Source organism: Pectinophora gossypiella, chromosome 13 (genome assembly GCF_024362695.1).
Source record: "Pectinophora gossypiella chromosome 13, ilPecGoss1.1, whole genome shotgun sequence".
NCBI lineage: Eukaryota > Metazoa > Arthropoda > Insecta > Lepidoptera > Gelechiidae > Pectinophora > Pectinophora gossypiella.
This window is the reverse complement of record NC_065416.1, coordinates 11,053,812-11,069,681: the sequence shown is the minus strand read 5'-3', so window position 1 is coordinate 11,069,681 and position 15,870 is coordinate 11,053,812. Positions and strand designations below refer to the sequence as shown.

General features: G+C 37.0%; 3 protein-coding genes across 6 annotated transcripts in view; 1 reads left to right on the top strand and 2 right to left on the bottom strand.

The window, feature by feature from the left end:
• The window catches only part of LOC126371830 (glutathione hydrolase 1 proenzyme), a 66,125-nt gene extending 64,397 nt beyond the window's left edge, over window positions 1-1,728 (top strand). For all 4 annotated transcript variants that reach the window (XM_050017206.1, XM_050017204.1, XM_050017205.1 and 1 more), the window contains 2 exons: window positions 15-128; window positions 479-1,728. In XM_050017206.1, the coding sequence (XP_049873163.1) occupies window positions 15-128; window positions 479-628 (264 nt within the window). In that variant the 3' untranslated portion in view covers window positions 629-1,728. The remainder of the gene's footprint in view (window positions 1-14; window positions 129-478) is intronic.
• A 5,514-nt stretch (window positions 1,729-7,242) lies between these two features.
• Window positions 7,243-14,138, bottom strand: LOC126371853 (sec1 family domain-containing protein 2-like). Its single transcript, XM_050017239.1, has 9 exons — window positions 13,850-14,138; window positions 13,170-13,421; window positions 12,544-12,849; window positions 11,688-11,860; window positions 10,358-10,584; window positions 9,682-9,851; window positions 8,673-8,947; window positions 8,399-8,560; window positions 7,243-7,608 (listed from the first exon to the last, which is right to left on the bottom strand). Exons 1-9 carry the CDS (start codon window positions 14,027-14,029, stop codon window positions 7,401-7,403), a joined length of 1,953 nt encoding a protein of 650 aa, XP_049873196.1. The 5' UTR covers window positions 14,030-14,138; the 3' UTR covers window positions 7,243-7,400.
• A 302-nt stretch (window positions 14,139-14,440) lies between these two features.
• On the bottom strand, window positions 14,441-15,830 carry LOC126371849 (cytochrome c oxidase subunit 6A, mitochondrial). Its single transcript, XM_050017236.1, has 3 exons — window positions 15,658-15,830; window positions 14,894-15,042; window positions 14,441-14,620 (listed from the first exon to the last, which is right to left on the bottom strand). Exons 1-3 carry the CDS (start codon window positions 15,746-15,748, stop codon window positions 14,534-14,536), a joined length of 327 nt encoding a protein of 108 aa, XP_049873193.1. The 5' UTR covers window positions 15,749-15,830; the 3' UTR covers window positions 14,441-14,533.
• Between the last annotated feature and the right edge of the window lie 40 nt (window positions 15,831-15,870).

The following is a 15,870-nucleotide window of genomic DNA, read 5'->3' as shown; positions in this document are numbered from 1 at the left end:
AATTTGCTTTTTAGGCAACCATGCGCAAGATGTGGTTCAATCAATCAATAAAGGAAGCGATAGACGAGCCCAGATTCCACCAGCAGCTGTTCCCCATGTACATAGACTATGAATACGGCATCCCTCAGGTAACTACATACCTACTGCTCTCTTGAGTGTCGTGAGGTCATTGACCCCATAAACCTTGGTGTCAGGGTTATTTAGCCGCCAAAAGACCCCTGACATGGCTTTTGTAACGACTACGTACTACTTACGTACTTCCACTATTCATATTAAAGTTACAATTATTTTGGAATCCATTCATCTGTTATCTACAAGGAATGATCTAAATCCTCGCATCGTATTAAAATGAGATGAATAAGAGTAGCCAAGACAGCCCTACAGATCATCTCTTTCGGGCAATCGGACGATAAGTCTACAAAGTCCTCTAATATTTTCTAATAGCTATTAAAACTAATAATCACAAAATTCTTCACAGGATATCGTAACAGGACTGAGAGCGAAGGGTCATGGCATGAAGCGGTATCGAGGCAGGGGATCTATAGTCTGTGCGCTTTACAGAAACAGTTCAGGAATATATGCTAACTCCGACTATAGGAAAGGCGGTGATGTTTACGGTACGGACTGAATTACGCAAATGAGGTGGAGTATGCTCCATACCCTCTCCGGTTGATTGAGGGGAGGCCTGTGCAGCAGTGGGACCAGTCAAGTGCCGTTCCCGGGAAAGTTCCCACTTTAAAAAAGCGCAAAAGTTATGTAAAAAAAACCTCTAAAAGCCTCTGAGGCAGATTGGATTCTGATCCTATCGTGCCCGTACAAGAACAATTTGAATAAAGCAGTTTTTACCACAGGAACATTCCCACTTTGGTAACATTCCCGGGAACAGCGGAACACTGAATGGGACGCGTTTAGGCTAAACAGCCTAAATATTTGTTTGTTTTATGTGTTTGTTTATTGTTAAACATAGCATAAACATGCTATGTTAGTCTCAATAAACAAACAACAGTTGACAAAAAAGAAAATTAAAATGAAAAACGTCTTACTAGGACGGGATTTCAAATCGCAGCTGTCATACCGCGGCTTGACAAAAGCTACAGGTTCAAGTCCCGTCCGAGTCAAACTTCTTTGAATTTAATTTTACTTGAAAATTTCCCAAAGGACGAATAAGTTCTTTAAAAACACTTGACAAGTTAGTAGAGAATGTCCCTTGTTCAAAGAGCGAATTTAGAGACACTACGCCAGGAAAGGTCGTAAGCATACTTCCACTAATATATTACTGTCAGGAGGGTTAAAAAGGCCACATCGAAGCAACTCATCTAAAAAAACAATATTGCTATTTGACATTTGTTTGCATTGCACAAATGTCAATTTGCAATATTTCTTTTAAGGCATTCTCTGTTAATTCGTCAAACGCACATCTCCGTAGTTTTTTTGTATTTCCCAGTAAGTAATAGGTGTAATAGGTATTTATCTACTTAAATTATGAGCATGTGAAACGCGAATTTGTAAGAATGTAAGAAGAGTCGAATAAGAAAATCTAATGTGATAAATAGTGATGGACGTATATAAAATGTATTTAAATCTTCACTTAATTGAATCTCTTGAACTGACGTTAACATGTGGTAAGCTTAAAATACCTACTTTGATGTATATTATCATTGATGCAAGTACAAAATCCTAAGTCCAAAGCTTTTTTAGCTGCTTTTAAACATTTGAAATTAATGATATTATTTTGTATTAACATTCTTCACGGGTATGTCTGTATCACGGTTCACTAATGTTTTACAAAAAACGTATAACAAATAATCATTTTACAAACAACGTTTGGAAAACTAATCATTTGACAAACTTTCATTTCGCAAACATATTACTTTAAAAACAATCATATGACATAATACAGATTCCGCAAATGTTTTACTTAGAAAATAATTGAACTGTTAAAATATTATATTTAAAATAATCACATGACTAAATAATTCGTTTGCCAAACTGGTGATTATACAAAAAGTTACAAGATAAATTATTATTTTTTTAAAATAACTATTTTTATGTGAAGCCGTACAAAAGGCGGTATTTTAGAATAATTTTATTGTAGTACCCACTTATTGCCGCACTATTTCGTTTATTGCAATGTCTTTTAAAATAAGTGTGACTGACGCGTATTGTATTTTTTTTAACTATAGTAAACAGTGAAAGATTTTTGTTGATTAACATAGATTTTGGTTATTACAAAAAGTTAGAAAATAAATGATTACTTAGTTTTTAAAAATAACTATTTAAACTCTTGAACAGATTGTTTATAGGCCAGAAATAATTTTGTATTAATACTAATACCATAGAAACTTAAATCTTAAAAAAAATACTACATACTACGTGAATTAAGTGAAATAAGTAGAATTCGGTTCTGGCACTCGCCGGCCGCTGCCGCGGCACGCTCGCTGCGCTCGCTCGGCTCGTGCGTTGTGGTCGCAGTTCTAACCTAACCTAACCAAACATTGGAAAATAAATGATTATTATAATTATTTAACTTCTTTATTATTATTGGACTTTCATGCATGAACCCAAAGTAATGATATACAAGTATTTAATAGCTTACTACTTTCTTCTAAAATGATCTTTTTTCATACCTTTTTTGTTAAACTATAGTAAACTAAGAAAGATTTTTGTTGATTAACATAGATTTTGGTTAATAAAATATTTACCAAGCAATGCATTTTGTCAAATGTTATTTTTGCTTTACGTTGTTTTGCCATCTAACATGTTTAAAAAATAATCAATTTGTAAATAAATGTTTTAGCGTAATAATTATTTTTTTTGTAAATAAATTGTCTAATGAGTAGTTTATTAAACAATAGTTTGTAAAATGATACATTTATCAAATATAGTTTTGACAAATGTTGTTTTTCAAATGAAAATTTATTATTTGTTTTTTGTCAAATAATCGGACACCCTGTATCACAGAGCACGGAACCTGACGCTCAGATAGCGACCGTGCCCAGACATTTCATTTAGTAGAGTAATAAGTATGTGCTATTATAAAATATTTATGTATAAGTACTGGTTCCCTGCTTTACGTCTTATATCTATAACAATTAAAAATATTCTGTAAAAACTCAAAATATACATTAAAATTTGTAGAGGTTTAAAGAGCTATTAAAAGATCGCTGTAAGCATGAAACTCTTGCCTTTTACGTACAATAATGCAGGCCTCGATTTGTCGTTATAATCTATATTGGTGCTGATTCTAGTACACACCGTCTAATTTTATTTTAAGTTATACCTGTCACTTTCTTATCCGCTGAAAAAGAAAGGGACGGGTAATCGACAGGCATAAAATTTATGAAACACGTCAATTTTACGCAGCAATTTAAAAAGCCTTCCAAAATTGTATATTGGCCAGTAACCCGACAGAATGAAGTTGATAGCACACGTCAAACAGGTTGTATGTGAGTGAGATGCCTATTTTATTCGCCCGGGTTATTCATTCATTTTAAAATTAACAGTTGGCAATGGGCGGCAGGCAAGAGGGAGACCACTGTCCTATTTTTCCCTAAAAAAGTTGCATGGAAAATGCTACACCGACAAGAGCGTGGCTCTTAAATTAATGTAGATGAATCATCGGAGGAATTGAGGAGCTCGGTGGGGCAGCGGTTAACGCGCTCGGTCTGCGATTGTTGAAGTAAAGCAACTTTCGCAAAGGCCGGTCATAGGATGGGTGACCACAAAAAAAAGTTTTCATCTCGAGCTCCTCCGTGCTTCGGAAGGCACGTTAAGCCGTTGGTCCCGGCTGCATTAGCAGTCGTTAATAACCATCAATCCGCACTGGGCCCGCGTGATGGTTTAAGGCCCGATCTCCCTACCCATCCATAGGGAAGGCCCGTGCCCCAGCAGTGGGGACGTTAATGGGCTGAAGATGATGATGAATCATCCGTCCCTTTCCTTTTCGGCGGATAAGAAAATGACAGGTATAATTTAAAATAAATTTAGGATGTGTCTGCAGGAATCGGGGCCATTGTCCTATTATGTGCCCTGAATCGCAACAGTATTACATAAGGAGTAGTTAGACGGTATACCTAAATAAACTTTTACATGTTATCGTGGTTTTTTATTCATGAACCTCACCAACTATGCGCACGAGCACCCACGTAAGTTACGCATATCGAACGTGGTTCATTTTTTAAAACACAATACACATAGTTTTTTTTTTTGTGTTCTGCGAGTATACATGGTGTTAGTGACATCGTAACATAAAACTTTGAGGGTTGATTCATGATTCTGAGTTGATATCAAGTAGAATTTTCCGTCACAAAAATATGGAACTGAAAATAAGTAATTAAAAAAACACAAAAATTTTCATAAACTTTCAGACTGAAAATTCCACTTGATATCAACTCAGAATCATCGTCTGAACCATCCCCCTCAGTATTCGTTACGGTGTCACTAACACCTATACCTACTTGTATGGCTACCTATATCAATCAATCAATCAATAATACTTTACTGCACGACATAATTATACAAAGGATAAACATACGAATAAAAACATAAGGACAATAGGCAGCCTTATTGTTATATGTACTTGTACGGGGTGTTAGTGACATCGTAACGAATACTGAGAGGGATAATTCAGCTCATTATTCTGAGTTAATATCAAGTGGAATTTCCTATCACAAAAGTAGATAATTGAAAATAATTTAAAAAAAAAACTAAAAAAAAACAGATTTTGCGACGGAAAATTCACTTCATTCAATCAGAATCATGGTCTGAATTCTCCCCCTCAGTATTTGTTACGATGTCACTAACACCCTATATGTATAGAGGGTACATGGAAGCAATTCATGTTAATAGCAATATTGCAATTTGACATTTGTGCAATGTCAAATGCCAAATAGCAATCTGGAGAGTAGCTATGTTCCCATTGCGACACAAAAAAAAACTATTATTGATTCAATCATTTATTTCTTTCTGCATTGTAATTGCATTGCACAATTATCTTTATACGTACTAGTATACTAACATTTAGTCTTAAAAGAAACATTTTAATGGAAATATAAATATCATCTCATATACACATCTTCTTCTATCGTGTGGGTTGTGAGGTGGAGTACCAACCTCATCAACCCTGGTGTCAGGGTTACTATTGAGCCGCCAAAGGCCCCTGACATGATACATCAGTAAATAGTAACCGGGACCAACAGCTTAACGTGCCTACCGAAGCACGGATCATCTTACTTTCGGACAATCAGGTGATCAACCGAACTAGGGACCACAAAGTAAAGTTTTTTATGATATGTCCCCACCGGGAAACGAACCCAGGACCTCTGGACCACGGAGGTCGTCATAGTTTTTATAAATATACACACAGTTTTTTACTCGTATATGCATAAATTACTTACATTATATTCTTTATTATATACATTAATTAATAAAATCCATAAATATTACAAGAAGATCAGCTTAGATAGCTTATCTACATTGTTGACAACATAATAATAATTTTTTTTTTTTAAATATAATATGTAAACCATTTTTTTTAATATGGAAACATTGTAAACCATAGAGCAACACGGACCTCCACGTCAACACATTCATTCACGGCTCTTCCGGTCTTTTCTTTCTCTTCTCTCAGTATACAACAATCAAGACTTGTGTTGCACAGTATGAATCCAGATACATACAAATATTTATCTATATGTATTATTAATAATGACCTTAAACTATAAATATCTCCATTATTTTATTCTAATTATTTATATAGAATTCCTGTTATATTTATTTTATCCTCCACCTTTCTGATCCTTTTTCTTTCCAAATTCTGTTCCTTGTTTTTCCTACGAATTCGTTTCCCTATCTTTGTCTGTGGCGAATGCGCAAGCCGTGCGAAGCCAAAATCTAAGAAAAAAAAATCAAGACTGGCAGTAGAGGAGGTGGAACTCCTCGATGGAATTCCCCTCTACTCTCACGTCCGTATGCCTGATGGAAGAGAGTCTACCGTTTGCAACAGACATTTAGCTCCCTTACCAGACAACGATTCAGAAGACAATGACGACGATTATACATCACCCTCTAAATTGACTTCTTGACAATTGTTACAATAAAATATGAAATATGTCGGATATAGTGGTTTATTTTATATAATGATAATTATCCAATGTTCGTTTTTTAAATATTTTATTTTTACAAAATAAGAACGCTATTTTTTATCTGTAATTTTTTATATGTGACAAGAGCCGTTTATGTGAATTGTCTATGTGTAATGTTGTCAGGCTGGTTTAATTTTGTCATCACAAAATCACCGCCTCGCCACCCAAGGATTTCTTCGGGGTCCTTCGAGCCGGATAACAAATATTTATGTTTTTAACACTCAAACAAAAATATATCAGGTAATAGAAAATCTTACCGAAAGTTGTCTATATATACAAATGTATGCAAAGTAAAAACTAAATGTTGATAACGTGAAGCATGCATTTATCTCACAGTTATACTTAGAGTAGATACTTGCATTCCGAATTATGTGATATTTCTTTTTATTTCGCTAGCTTTTTTTTTAAGCTAAGCTATCTAAACAGCAGCTAAAATGTACCCTATTTGGTGAAACACTAAATATTTTCCTGATCATCTTCGTTACGATACACAATGTAAAAAAGAGGAATGACGCATATAAGGGGAACGGCGCTTATAACAGGAATGACGCATATAAGAGGAATGACGCATATGAGAGGAATGGCATATACAGGGTGTTAGTGACGTCGTAACGAAAACTTTGAGGGATGATTGAGCCCATGATTCTGAGATGATATGAAGTAGAATTTTCCGTCGCAAAAGTATGGAACAGGAAATAATAAAAAGAAAAACAAAAATTTTTCATGAATTTTCCGACGGAAAATTCCACTTGATATCAACTTAGAATCATGGTCTGAATCATCCCCCTCAGTATTTGTTACGGTGTCACTAACACCCATACCTACTTGTATGGGTACAGTATGTACTTGTGCGGGGTGTAAGTGACATCGTAACGAATACTGAGGGGGATGAAACAGCTGATTATTCTGAGTTAATATCAAGTGGAATTTTTCATCGGAAAAGTATAGAATTGAAAATAATTTAAAAAAACTAAAAAAAAAATCACGAATTTTGCGACGGAAAATTCCACTTGATATCAACTCAGAATCATGGTCTGAATCATCCCCCTCAGTATTCGTTACGATGTCACTTACACCCCGTATAAGAGTAACGGCGCATATAAGAGTAACGGCGCATATAAGAGTAACGGCGCATATAAGAGGAACGGCACATATAAGAGAATCGACGCATATAAGAGGAATAGCGCATATAAAGTAACGACACGGTGTTCAACGCATTTTACCTGACTTCGCCCTAATATTCGTGTACCTCCGCCGCTATAAAGCCAGCGCATCCCTCATAGCCTCCACGGGAGTGACAAACTTGGTGGACCCTATCAGCACAGTGTTGTCCACCCCGCTAGTGATTACACTGCGATGCAGCCGCTTGCATTCCTCCGCCGTCACGCCGCCGACCACGAAGATAATCACCGTCGAGTTGTCTAGAGGATGCTTCGTGCCACGGGTTTTCTTGCTCGTTAGTATGCTGGAAAAGATAAAACATTGCTGCTGATACCAGTACAGTCATGAGCAATATCATGTACCCACTTTAGAACCCTGTCGCACTATCATATTTGACATTTAATGAGACTTACGGTTTCATTTGTCAAAGAAGTTAATATGACATGGTTTCAAAGTGTTAACATATTAGTGCTTGTGACCGTACACACCATCCAATTAAATTTTACTTGTCATTTTCTTATCCGCCGAAATGAAAAGGGACGGGTAATCGACAGGCATAGAATAGGCTTGTTTCCAACTAGTCAAATTACTTACTTTTTACTAAACGTCAAAACACGAAATTACTATGGAATTTGTATGAATAAACACACTGTGACGTCATAGAATAGCGTGATAAAATGTCGGACATATTACGTTTTTCTTGATTAAAATTCATAATAAGTTAAATAGAAAACAGATAATGTTTTATAAGTACGTCACAGGTTGGTTTTTCATATAAATGCCATAGCAATTTCGTGTTTTGACGTTTAGAAAAAAAATAAGTGATTTGACTAGTTGGAAATTACCCTATTCTCGCCGCGCATTGAAGCTATTGTAAAAATATATCACTAATTGTAACGAAACTGGGGGGTGAAAATGGCCACATCGGAGCAATTCACCTAAGAAAGCAATATTGCAATTTGACATTTGCGCATATAAAAATAAGTGCGCAATGCAAACAAATGTCGAATAGCAATATTGCTTTCTTAGATGAATTGCTTCGATGTGGCGATTTTAAGCCCCCTGGTCGTTTTGTGTTAATAGTATGTACTAACTTGAGCCCGCTCCGCAGTAGGTCCTTGAGGCCCTCGTTGCGATGTCGCAGGTCCGGCATCTCGGGTCGCTCTGTGTCGACCAGGTCCTCCACCAACTGTTGCAGCACCCCTCTGTACTCGTGCCCTACCGTCGACTCGCTCGGCTTCAGTACCGAGTTGTATCTGAGGAAGAAACAACTCATTTTAGATTTTACTTTATTGCTATTGTTTCTCTCATTATTGACTAAAATAAAATCTAATAAAAAGGAGAAAGAAAGAGACGAGAGATACTCACTTAAGCAATATCCTCCTCATGCTAGAGACGTCTTTGGCCCGCGCCACGAGGTTGTTAGCAAGTTGGTCGCACTGCTCGGGCGAGAGCACGCGACCTTCTAGAAGATTCCTGTGTTCCTCGAACAAGGCTACACTCAGTGTCTCCGTGAGGGTTACTTCGTGCGCCGCCGGGAACGACACCTCAGTACCAGTTAAAGAGTACACATGCACTATCAGTGCGAGAAGGTTCTCTAGAGGTAAGTTTCTGTCTTTACGGGTCTTTATTAGCTGGCTGATCTGTGAAAGAAGATTGTTTGCGTTTATTTAGTTTGTTGTGTGATCAGGTTAGGTATGGGGCAAAATGTTATCGAAAGTCATACAAACAAAGTTTGTATGAAATGTCCGGGGTGTGCTATTGTGTCCAAATCTCGGCCTTAGGACGATAGGTAACTCGGATCATTCCAAAACGACGACGACATTGACAGGGACGTGAGGGACAGGATAAATGCGGGATGGATGAAATGGAGACAGGCCTCAGGGACAACATATGACTCGCGAATGCCCCTAAGCTAAAAGGGAAGATTTATATGACGGTCATAAGACCTGTCGTGCTGTATGGTTCCGAATGTTGGGCGACAAAGAAGGCAGATGAAAGAAGAGTACAGTACATGTGGCAAAGATGGAGTGGTGTGACCATAACCATTATGGCATAATGGATACGAAATGAATATATAAGAGGGAGTCTGAAAGTAGCGCCTGTCACTGATAAATTGAGGAGCAACAGGTGAGCATCGTATGAGCATGTAATGAGGGATGAAAGGCTATATAACGAGGAAAGTTATGAGTAGGAGGGGTAGGGGACAGCCCAAGAAAGTGTGGATGGATTGTGTAAAGACGCACATATATTTTGTGAAAGGTGTGAGTACCGAGATTACGACTGACAGAAATGAATGGAATATAAATAAATGTTGTGCCGACCCCACGTAGTGGGATAAGGGCAGGAGAATGAGGACGATGGGTCGAAAACTTACTTGCATAAGTACGCTGGTAGAGTCCCGGCTGGCAGCCAAGCTTTGTTGTACTTGGTTCTCTAAGCTAGTGAGGAGATCCAACTGTGCGCGCTTCGGAGATTTCAGCGTTTGAACTACGCCCAACGCTTGTTGTAATATGCCTAGATGTTTGCTGATTACTTCATAGTTTCCTGAAGATAGAAGGACAGGTAGTACAATAATGTTTTCTGTGTTACATGCTGGAAGTAATGCACTATGACATGGGTTTTTTTTGAGGCAAGCATTTGACTACAATCCCTCCTGATGGTAAGTGACGATGTGGCCGATGATGGGACATGCTTACCCAGAAAGTGTCTATTAACTTTTGCCTTGAAAAGGCTCAGATTGTACTCATCGGGAAACAAATTCAAATTCAAAAATATCTTTATTCAGTAGGTAACATAGTTACACTTTGAATCGTCAACTCAGATTCGCGGGTAGAGAATTCCAGAACAGAACACAAGCAATATCCAGGGTGCTGCAAATGTCTATTTACCATTTCCACCACTCACCATCGCGTGGCCCGCCAGCTGTTTGTCGTCCAATTAAAAAAGAATCCAAAAGAGGGTGGAAATTCATAAATCATCACAAATACTGATCGATCTCTGAATTTAGGTAGAAAATAAACAGAATAGTTGTTATTCTGTTATATACTCACCTTTGGACGCCGAAACGATCTTCTCAACGCTTTGCGGCGTCACCTTCAACAAAGTCTTAGGACTGGGCGACTTCTGTACGTCTATCTTGGACAGCTTGTTGTACAAGTCGAACATGACCTCCTTCTGCGACTTATTGACCATATGGTCGAAGGTCTGCGTGCAGGACTCGTCGTTTGCATGAAATAAGCAGCCGGGACTGAGTTGCATGTCATCTGGGTGGGAGATACTGGAAATATTGAGAAACTTTAGTGTGATAAAATTTTATATTTTACATACAGTACCTATGTGCAATTGGTGGTCACAAATCTCATATTTAGTAAGTTACTGTGAGACCTATAAGCTGGTAAAGGGTTGTCCATGACATTTTGGACATCCTGTATGTAACAAATATAACCTATAAGGAAATTATTAGAGGTCAGTCGGAATAAGACCTCAACGAGGGTAAAAACTAGAAGCTTAAATGTAGGCGGCAGCACTGTTGAGTGTTCCTAAATTTTTACAGTTCTCCATAGGTACTGCCCAGCTAAAATTCGTGATTCTATAAAATGTGGAGCAACGTGGACTGTATCCCGTCTGAAGGATGAGTTACGAAAAAGAAAAGTACATACATACATAAGCTCACGCCTATTTCCCACCGGGGTAAGCAGAGACTATAGAATTCCATTTGCTTCGATCCTGACACACTTCTCTTAAAAAGAAAAGTAGCCCGTTGGAAAAAGGCAGTTTTGATTGAAAATAAGTTTTTGTAAGTTTTCTTCCTTCCATGTTTTAGGGAAACGCTGCAGAAAGGATTTTAGGGTAGAAATATAACCAAAACACAGGTTTGGTTATATAAACATATGTAAATCTCTCTGGTTTAATCTAGATACAACTAGCGTAACTTCCACACAACAAATCTACCTCTTTATTGCTAATAGTTGATGTTTCTTATTCCTCCCACTCAAGCAAATGGCGAACTCCCAATGGCAAACAATACATATTTTCCTTTAAAAAGAAACTTGCTAGACATATCCAGACAAACATAACAAAATAACATAAACTTACGACGACTTGCAAGATGAACTGAGCACCCAGACTTCACCTGAACTTTTTTTTACAGACACAATTCCCAATTGTTCTTAAGCCCCCCACACACTGCCCCCCAAACACAATTCCCAATTGTGCTTTCTCGTAACATAACGCAAACAAGTCAAATAACAGACCACAGAACATAACAGGGCCCTCTGCTAAAGATTTTCTTGCAGCGACTTTTCCATTCGTTATGTAACAATTGACAATTCAAAGTGTAACTATGTTACCTACTGGACGAAGATGTTTTTGAATACTAACACATTAGCCTCGCATAGTGGTGACATGTCGACGGCGACGTTGTTGGAATGTCCCGGGAACCGCGGCAGCACGCACATCACACGGTCCAATACGGACTCCATGCCGTGGCTAGTCACCCCACATAGGTCCAATGTACGGTCCACTATTATTAGAGACGCTGGTTGAGTGCAGTTCTGAAAGGTTTATATAGGGTATTTGACTGGGTCAAAGATAAATTATAAAATGCTAATCTAGAAATAGAAGCCAGTCTAAGATAATCGAAAATCAAACTCATTTTACTTTTCGATTTATTTTCGAAATTTATTTATGAATTAAGTAACAGTGAGTACGACATTCGACCGCTTATGTTGATGACATCACAGGATAATATTTCCATACAAACTCTAAAGAAAACTTTTGTTTTGACGTTTCGTAAAAAGTATCACATTTATTGTTTTATTTTGGTTGTCAAGTAACCTATTTAATAAAATAAATGTAAATAAATTAAGTTTTATTGAAGGCTTCTCAGACCCATATTAAATCTTACTTCTCACTAGTTTTCCGTAGGAGTAGAGTTAGAGTCTCTAGGCATAATTTAATACTTTGTAGGAATCTAAGTGAAGTTTTAGTAGACTTCTATCCCACTTGTTATGAATGTGATTTCTTACGTATTTCTCCTAAACAACAACTAACTTATGTAGAACATTTTACTTATGATTATGTCTAGAAGTCTATGTTTAGAAGGGTCACTTACCGCTCACAGTAATAAGAGGTTTTTGTATGTAGGGTCTGAGCTGTGGTATAAAGAAAATTTGTACCAAAATGTACCATAGTTTCCACATCATGAAAATCACAATACATTCAAAATAGGAATTACCTTTCTCCTTGCCAAACAAACTGGTGAATTTTCCAAAACCCCAGTTACTAGAGAACTGTAAGCCCCCATATAATAGATGTCTTCCTTCAAGTTCATTGACTCCATCAGAGAGTTGAGTCCACTGGCCAATCTCCGCACTTGAGACCTCTCTTCACTGGTCAATGTGTACAAGTCTAAGGAAGTCGTATCCGGGATGAGCTTTCCATCAAACGTTGGGTATACATGTTGGTATGGAGGTGTGAGAAACACCACACTTGTTGGGGCTATTGTGAAGATTGGTATGTGTACTGCTTCTACTGCACATTGCTGAAATGTAATAAATAAGTGAATAATTGCCAGGAAAGCAGCCCACAGTATTTAGTAGAAATTATTCAAAGGAGAGAGAAAGCGAGAAAATACATAGTATTATAGAAAGTCAGACTGTCTGTCTTCTGTGAGATAGAAAGGGCTTAAGCTCATACAACAACTGAAACCTTGTATTAAAATGTAATAAAATAAATTGTGACCGAACTGCACACAGAGGATTTATATGCATTAAATAAATAGGTATAGAAATCATTCTAATTAAAAACACTCGACTAGCAGCAGTACTATAAAATTTAATTTTAAAATTAGAATGTCTATACCTTTTTCCCAATCCATTCCATCAACATTGCCTCTAGCTGCTTGGTGGCCTCAGCAGGCCCTCTGCCGGCTGCGATCACATCGCTGACATCCTTCCCCTCGTTCAGTTCCAAGTACACCACATCAAAACTGACACACGATATTAGTATGCAGTGTGTAAAGTCACTGTTACGTATAATCTCATGTATCGTCCGCAATTGTGTTGCCGTTGTTTGTGTTATGAACACCGCTTTCTTGTGGTCCTTCCTGGAAAACTGTTGGCGTGTTTAGCATAGATCTTGTTGACAATAAACAGTGAAATGACAACTATGTATCATAACAGGGAAGTGGGAGCTGAAAATTGTGTATACTAATATACATAGATATTTAGTTGTAGCTACCAAATTAACATCATTATTCAGATGCAAGTTCAATTGTATAAAAAAACAACAAATCAAATCTTAATGAAACCAAAGTCTGTGACGATGTGATAGATAGATAGATAGATAGATAGAACGTTTATTTGCATGAACACAGTACAATGGTCTTAATAAGTAATATGTATGTCCTGAGGTATGTACCTCAAATACTTGACCAAATAGGGGTGTAAATTATAGTTTGTAGACTCATAATAAGTTATCACTGTACTCTACCGTGCACATTCTGTAAGTACTACAAAAGAAGAATAAAACGTAAATAATACCTCAAACGGCGACAAACTTTTCACAGCTACAGCGCCTCCGTTAAGCAGGTTGAAAAGTCCACCGTCAAAGTGAAGACACTCAGCACTAGGATCATCCAAGAAAACTACAGCTCCAATAATCCTATTGTACACCTCCGACCACCACACTCTGCCAAACTCCTTTACCGAAACCGCCGACATCTTTATAGTTTACGAATTTAGAAATCAATAAGTCAGGGGCACAACATATTGTTGTTTATTTATTTTGCAACAAAAATCCAACATCATCAAAAAATAACCTCAATTGATGCGTTACATTTTTATGTTTATTATTAAATCAAATATCAAGACAGAGATAAAAACTATGGGAAATAAAACTTCTTAAATCACAATTTGTTTAAAAATTGTGAAAAATAAGCGCACCACCACTCTGTTAACGCCATCTGTCGTCCAGAACCTAATAACTTTATTACTGCCATCTAGTATCCTTAATGCGAACTATAACTGAGAAAATCAGTTTTCACGACTTTAGCAACTAATAAGTCGGCAACAGAACATTTTTTTTTCTGATAAATAATTATAATAGGAAACAAACAGGAAAATAAAACAATATTTTACAATTTTATGATTGTATTTTCTTACTTATCACAATAATTTTGTTACTAAAGCACAAATTCTATATAATGCTGACGAAATGTGAAGAATTTAGTGATGACCTTCATAGCCAGTGGGCAGGGCGTTGACATGGGGGTTGTGGAACAGGGACTTCTGGCCATCACCCCATGGGAAACGCTGAAACATGTAATAGCAGTGATTAATAATCTTTTAAATATTTTTCTAATATTTATAATTATCTAATTCAGAAATAAGATGACAATGCCTGTATCAATTAATTTTTATATGAGTTTCAACAAATATTATCTATGTGGAAATTATTACTATAATAAAATACAATACATGTTTTAATTCAACAATCTAATTTCGATTTTACCCTTAGGTAATATTCATTGATTTCTTTTACTCATTAGCAATTTACTGGTTGACTAACATCAACATCAAACATACCTTTGTACGGACCCTCATGTACTCGTAGGGGACGAATGGTGGGGGTTCATGGTGTTCCTCCTGATGCGCAAGGTAAGCGTTCAGCATACCGAGCCCAACCGCGGGGAAAGCCACGAAGAAAGACACCTTTTTCCACAGCTTGTAGCCACCTGCCTCATCAGACATTTTGATTAATTACCTTCACATTTGTTTGGGGAATGGGAGCCTATCAATTCCTGCAGGTAAGAAGGTCAGGACCCAGAAATAAACTATAAGGCTAAAAACACATGTGTCTTCTTTCATCTGAATGGTCAGTTGAAGTTGTTTCTAGATTCCATTTTCGCCATTTATACATCATTGATGTTTGTATTACTTTTAGTTAGTAATCTATTTTGGATTGTGAATTATGATACATTTTAACTTGATTTCATCACGGTTCAATACACATGATTGAGGTCGATTTTAGTGGAATCAGCAACTAATAAGTGGGCAACAGAACATTTTTCATTTCTCATTACATTTTTCATTTCATTTAGAGTGTGGTAGTCATTTTTTAGAACCAAACTTCAGAAGTCTGTCAAAATGAATTCTTTCAATGTTCAAATTTCACACCCATTTCCGCATGAAGTAAATACGAGATTTGTTCTTACGCGATAGATAATCATTCTTTAGGACATTAATTGCAAATAATAAAAACGAAATTGTTTAAATAACGTTGTGTGATAAGAAATCGATAGGTTATGTAGTTACATAATTTGACTTTCATAATAAACAAGTTTTCTTACCTCCATGTCCACCAGCGGTGGCAGCGTGGGAGCCAGCACGCACTTGGCTCCTCAAGTACTGAGTTACAGCTCTTCGCAGGATCGTAGTCATTTTCTTCACAAAATTGTATCCAGTTCGATTGGAAAATTCAAGTAAAATCAAGTGTCAATTTTTTTTGCCTCGAACTGTCAATTGACTTTGACAGTTGGCCCATAAACTAAACGTTTATGATT